General features: G+C 41.6%; 1 protein-coding gene across 1 annotated transcript; it reads left to right on the forward strand.

Moving 5' to 3' along the window:
- Positions 1–945: 945 nt before the first annotated feature.
- On the forward strand, positions 946–1266 carry LOC307062632 (small ribosomal subunit protein eS27-like; the record flags this gene model as incomplete). The annotated part of the gene is made up of 1 exon (XM_079718386.1): positions 946–1266. One exon carries the CDS (start codon positions 946–948, stop codon positions 1198–1200), a length of 255 nt encoding a protein of 84 aa, XP_079574512.1. The 3' UTR covers positions 1201–1266.
- Positions 1267–6664: the final 5398 nt, after the last annotated feature.

The raw sequence follows: 6664 nt of genomic DNA on the forward strand, positions 1-6664 counted from the left end.
TGCATCACTCACATCAAAGGAACTATAGCTGAGAGGTCCTCAGAAATCAGATTAGGATCTCTGAAGATGCAAAAGCCCCACAAAAGTGCCCCCCAGAGAAAGACCCCCTTAAACCTCCTCAGGGACAGAAAATGTGACATCACAGCCCTCAAGTTCCAGGCACCCAGGCTGTGCGGCTCCCCCCTTACCTCCTCTTCCTCCTCAGACCCCAACCATGCAGGGGTCAGGAGGTGGTAGTAGAAGGATCAGGAGGGCCAGGAGGAAAAGCAAGAAGAAGGGAAAGAGAGGAGACGACACCCACCCCGTCCCCGGATTTCCTGTCTGCACCAGGCTCAACATAGAAGCGTGGGTTTGATCGACTTTAATTCAGGTTGTGACCTTTGATTATCATGTGGGACTGGGATTCTGTTTTATAAATTAGAGTGACCATGAGAGTGTTTCTTCCCTACCTGGCCCAGAGGTCATCGACTGGCAGGGAAAGAGCTAGCCCCACAGAACAGGGAGGCAAACATAAAGTTGCGTTAGGATCACAGCCCATGATCTGTATGATTTAAACAAATCCTTCAAAGGATGCAGGAACAAAGCACTATTAACAGCCCACAAGGAGAACTTTAAACAAACCATTAATTTCTGGGTGCCTCAGTGTCCTCGTCCAAAAGCAAAAAGAAAGGAAGAAATTAGGATCCTAAGAGCCTTCGGAAGATAACAAGGAGGACGGGGTATCCAGGACTACCGTATCCACGCTCTGGGTGAGGCCTCTTACCTACATCACCTTATTTAATCTGTGCCTAAACACAGAGAAATGTGGTTGGATGCCAAATAAAGCTGGATAAAAGAAAACCATCTGTCTCAGAGGATGCCTCCACACCAGAAATCTTCATATGTGGCTCGGCTGATAGAAAAAGAGAAACAGCTTTCCGACGGTGACGACCTCCCCACGAGAACATGCCTCTCGCAAAGGATCTCCTTCATCCCTCTCCAGACGAGGAGAAGAGGAAACACAAGAAGAAGTGCCTGGTGCAGAGCCCCAATTCCTATTTCATGGATGTGAAATGCCCAGGATGCTATAAAATCACCACCGTCTTTAGCCACGCACAGACAGTAGTTTTGTGTGTTGGCTGCTCTACCGTTCTCTGCCAGCCTACAGGAGGAAAAGCAAGGCTTACAGAAGGGTGCTCCTTCAGACAGAAGCAGCACTAAAAGCCCCTGGAATCAAGATGAATGGGAAACCATCCCAATAAACACATTTTGGATAAAAAAAAAAAAAAAGAAAGAAAAAGAGAAACAAAAACTCAAAACTCCTGAATTCAATCAGCTTTCTCTCTCTCTCTCTCTCTCTCTCTCTCTCTCTCCCCTCCTCTCCCTCTCCCTCTCTCTTCTTTCAGGAGCACTTTTCACCACCAGACAATATTTCCCTTTTAAGTTCAGATATGTGCTTTTAAAGCTTTACAAAACGTGTGGCGGGAGCTTCCTTTTCCTGGAAGGTGGACTATTCCCAGGGCCCACAGTCCCGTGCAGCGGGCAGTTCTCTCTGGCCAACGTCACCGCGGCGGGGAGACAGTGCTTTCACCCACCCCCAGAATGCATTCTCTGCAAACCGAGCCAGCAAAAGGCTCCCGAGGAGCAGATGTTTCTGTTTAAGGCTGATAGGAACTGCAGGGACCATTTTTCTCCCCATCAGTTTTCAAGTGCAAGAGGCAGCTGTTTGCCAGGAACACAGACCTGGATTCTAATGAGGTTCGTGGCTGAGCCAGGCCTGCAAGAGGTGGGCCTGACCAATACCAGGATGAGGTTATTAACGAACCCGCAGAAAGCTGGCAAAGGGCCATTTCAAAACAGTCTGGAGGAGAAATGTCTTGTTTCCTGAAATGGAGTTTGATATTTTTAAAAGCATAATCAATGGGAATTGTCAATTTGGTCTAATTTCTGCCAGGGATTATTGCTCAATTTAAAGAAAGCACTGCCGATTTTTCAGGGTATTGGTTTTCCCCCAAGGTGCATGACGCAACAATCACACACTATATCCCCAGAAACCTAACCTACAGGCTCCTTGTGAAGTTGGGCAGGTGGATTGGTGTCAGTCCAGCTAATGACCACCCCCCGGGTGGGCACCTGCTCCATTCTCTTATAACTTTGGAGAAATCAGGAGCTTTCACATCTCCACCTAGGAGAGAACGCTGCTTACAATGAAGTGTTTCCCATACTGGTTTCATCCATAGCATCAGCATCTGCTTTGCAGACACCCTGCTCTGTTTAAATAACCAAATGTGACTTTGCTAATACAGATTCTCATTCATGGGAGTTTCTGCTATGACCATTTTGGGAGCAAGAGACAAATGTTTAAGGACAAGTTTCTGATGTGGTTTTGGAGTGGAAAAATGAAAAGTGAAAAAAATCCTAGGCACTGACTTCAATTTTTCTGCAAATTGGAAAATGGCTGCAATTATTCTTTAAATAGAAAGTTATAGAAACAAACCTTTTCATTTTACAATGAAAATCCCACAGACTTAGAATAAAATCCATCTGGAGAAAAAAAGACATTAATTTAAAGTCACTGTAAAATAGAACAGCTTAATATTAGAACCTCTCCTGTGCACACGTTTAGATAAGGGAGAGAGAATATCCCTGAGAAAATAACGGGCATTGCATTTATTGAGTGATTAATATGGATCAGGAGCTTTCATATATATTATCCCATTTTTTCTGCACCACAGTTTTAAGAGATTGATACTATTATGCAAACTTTGCCGATGCGAAACTGAGGCTCAGAGAGGTTAAGTAATTTGCCTAAGATAACACAGTTAATAAATAGTTAAGTTCAGGGATTTTTTAAAATTAAATATTTGTCTCTAAATCTGCTTATATGAGTGAAAGCTGTATATGAAAAACACTGAAACTTACTGAGAAGTCACCCACAATACCCGAAGATAACTACCTTTCTTTCTACGTATACTTGTGTGCACACACACACACTCATATACACACTTAAATGGAATCATACACACTATTATACATCTGCTTTTTCCCTTTCTAATGTGTTCTAATGTATTCTAATCATGATTCCCTGTGTTCCACACTATTTTTCATTGTCCCATAATTCTCCACTGCCTTGCTGTACCAAATTCTATTTAACCATTCCTCTATTGGATAATTAGGTTGTTTCTAATTTCTTTCTATTATGAACAATGATGTAATGAATATCCTTGCAAATAAATCTTTGCCTGCATCCAGACTTGTTCTTTAGGGTAAATTCCTACAGATGGAATTTCTGACTCAAAAAATAAGAATATTTTCAGGCATATATATATACACACACATATATATACACATATACACACACACATATACACACATATATACACACACACGTATATATAGTAAAATATTGTAAAATCACACTCCAGAAAGGTTGTACTAGGTTAAATCAGTGTATGCAAATGCCCCTTTCCTCAAACTCTAACACTGGCATTGTCTTTTTCAAAAATGCCAATTTTTGAAAATTGTAAAAGTGCAAAAAATGACCTCCTGTCTAAACTTTTATTTCCTTAATCAGTAGTGATAATGACCTGTTTTCCTGTTTCCCTACCATTTGCATTTCTTCTTTTGTGAATTGTTAAGTGTTTTTGCCCATTTTATAACCAGGGCAATCATTCTTTATTTTAGTGATTTGTTACCACTCAATATATTAAGTTGATCGCACCTTTTTCTGTAATATATGTTGCAAATAGATGCCCCAGCTCATATTAAGCTCTTTTTCTAGCTTATGGTGGTAATTTGCCAAACTAAAACTTTAAAATTTTAGGTTGTCAAATGCACCAATCAATCTTTAAAATTCCGCCTTTAACCGGAACTTAAAAATCAACATATATATTATTCTAACATTCTTATGAGTTTTTTAAATAACACCTTTAAGGCATCCTGAAGTCTAATTTCCAAACTGTTAATAATTCGTTGACTAAAATCATTCCCTTCACTTTACTGTACACTCAATTGTTACATATACTGAGCCTGTTGTGCACTTCATACTCTGTTCCTTTGATTGACTCGGCTTCGAGCCAGGGCCACCTGCTTGAATCATCATAGGTTTACAATGGGCTTTCAAATCCAGTCACTGGAAGCTACTGCTTTCTGACCACAGAGCCTGTGTTTTTCTACAGTAACCCATCTGGGGGCTCAAGGAGGGAATTGTCACCATGCTGAGGTTGGAAAGAAAAGCTCTTACAGAAACATAGCTCTGCTTTCCACTTGTCACCAGAGCTGGTCTTGCCGAGGAAAGTGAAATGAACAGAAGACTGGACTGTGGATGCCGGGTTGAGGCTATGTTTATGGAGAGTCAAAAGATTCATCCCATCTTAAAAACATGAATGGATGTTAACGGAGGGCTACTATGTGCTGAGAGTCGTGCTAGGCTCTGGGGAAATGGAGATGAATAAGATGCGATACTTGGCTTCAAGAAAGTCACAGAGTAAGTACGTATAGGAAATCAAACACACTGACTGCATCTCGTGGCTGAGTCTCCTCAGCATCTCTTCTCTGGGGCCACCAGCCCTGAGCTCAGGATTCTTTCTGCCCTGGCTTCTGAGGAGGCAGGAATTACTCAAGCAGTCCATCTTCCCTTCCTCCAGTGAGTATGCTGCTAAATCAGTTCCCTACTTTCCACTAAGTGCTAAAGGATTTTAGTTTGTGTTCTAATTGTTAGCATGGATCAAACACAAAAAATTAAAAACACAATTGCAAACCCAAATTTAAAAATTTTTGAAATCAATAAATCAAGTTCCCTCTGAGACTTCCCCAGGGAAAAACAGTGCCCCTTCCCTGAAGGCTGAAGCTCTGAATAATGCTGACCTTTCCTGAAGTCAAAGTTCACCACTGCCAACCCTGCCATGGCAAGATCCAGGCTCCTGCACAGGAGGACCTCCAGGTCACTCCCACTCCGTGTGGTTCAAGCTCTAGGTTTCGTCTTCCATCTTTGTATAGATGTCATTAGTTCACTGAACCAACCCCCATGCTTCTGGCTTTTTCCCAAGTCACCTTCTTTGATGGATCTATGGGCAACCACCTGACCCCATTCTGTTGTTGATGAAGAAACCTCCAAGAAAGCTTATTTTAAAAGTCTGACTCTTTGACTCAGACTGGAATGCCCCTTTGACTCTTTGCAACGTCTTCCTCCTGCCCTTCCATGGATGTAATGGCTGGGATGGCAGCAGCCATTTTGTGATCATGAGGCAACAAGTATGAATACCAAAAAAAAAAAAAGAAAAAGGAAAAAAAAAAACCCTGCATATTAAGAATAGTGGAGCAGAAGAATGAGAGCCTGGGTTCAAGATGTCACCGTTGAGCCATCATATCATTCCTGGGCCACCTACCCCAGACTTCTGAGTAAGAAATATAAGCGCTCATTTATTTAAGCTATTGTTAATACGATTTTTGTTATCTGCAAGCCAAACACATTCCTAGTGTGATCCTCATTCTGGGTTCTCATTCCAGTAACATAACTAGTCTCTCAGTGCATCTTTTTTTTTTTTTTTTTGAGGTAAAATTATCATGGCATAAAATTAACCATTAACTATTTTAAATGGCATAATTCAGTGTTGTTTAGTACATTCACAACATTGTACTACCATCATTTCTATATAGTTCGAAGACAAAAAACAAACAAACAAACCAAACTCCATACCCATCAGCAGTCACTTCTTACTCTTCCCTCCCTCCAGCCCCTGGAAACCACTAATCTACTTTCTGTCTCTATAGATTTACCTCTTCTGGACATTTTATACAAATAGAATCATATAATATGTGTCCTTTTGCATCTGGCTTCTTTCATTAAGCATAATGTTTTCAAGGTTCATCTGTGTTGTAGCATGTGTCAGGGCTTCATTTCTTTTCATGGCTAAATAATACTCCATTGCATGAATATACCACATTGCATTATCCATTCATCCATTGATAGACACTTGGGTTGTTTTCACCTTTTGGTTATTTGCTGCCATTCATGTACATTTTGTTTGAACTTCTGTTTTCAGTTATTCTGAGTATTTACTAGGAGTGGAATTCCTGAGTCATGTGATCATTCCATGTCTAACCTTTTTTTTTAATCTAAATTCTTTTACATATTTTATTGATGTGGACCATTTTTAGAGTCTTTATTGAATTTGTTAACAACATTGCTTCTGTTTTATGTTTTGGTTTTTTGACCGTGAGGCATGTGGGATCTTAGCTCCATGACCAGGGATTGAACTCGCACCCCATGCATTGGAAGGTGAAGTCTTAACCACTGGACCACCAGGGAAGTCCCACATGTCTAACTTTTTGAGGAGGCATAACCTAACACTTGGCAGCTCTTTTCCTTAGAATCCTGGAGGATGCCCCCTGAAGGTCAAACCAAGACCAGAGTTCTGCTCCCCAGAGACCAGTCTGCCCGAGGCTATGCATGCTGTCCAATTGGAGATATTCCCCCATCACCATGTTTCCTCTACAAATGGTCTACCCAGTACTTCAGCTTCAGCCCTGGTCTAACCACAGGCCACTCTCTTGACCTGTGGCCCCCATTACTCTGGAACCCAGTATCCGCTGGACTAGACTACCTACCCAACCCCAGGTATTGGAAAGAGAGCACTTCAGGCATGAGAGAAAAATGAGATGGATGAGTGCTCCCAGCTCTCCT

This window comes from Hyperoodon ampullatus, assembly GCF_949752795.1.
Source record: "Hyperoodon ampullatus genome assembly, chromosome: 14".
Taxonomy (NCBI): domain Eukaryota; kingdom Metazoa; phylum Chordata; class Mammalia; order Artiodactyla; family Ziphiidae; genus Hyperoodon; species Hyperoodon ampullatus.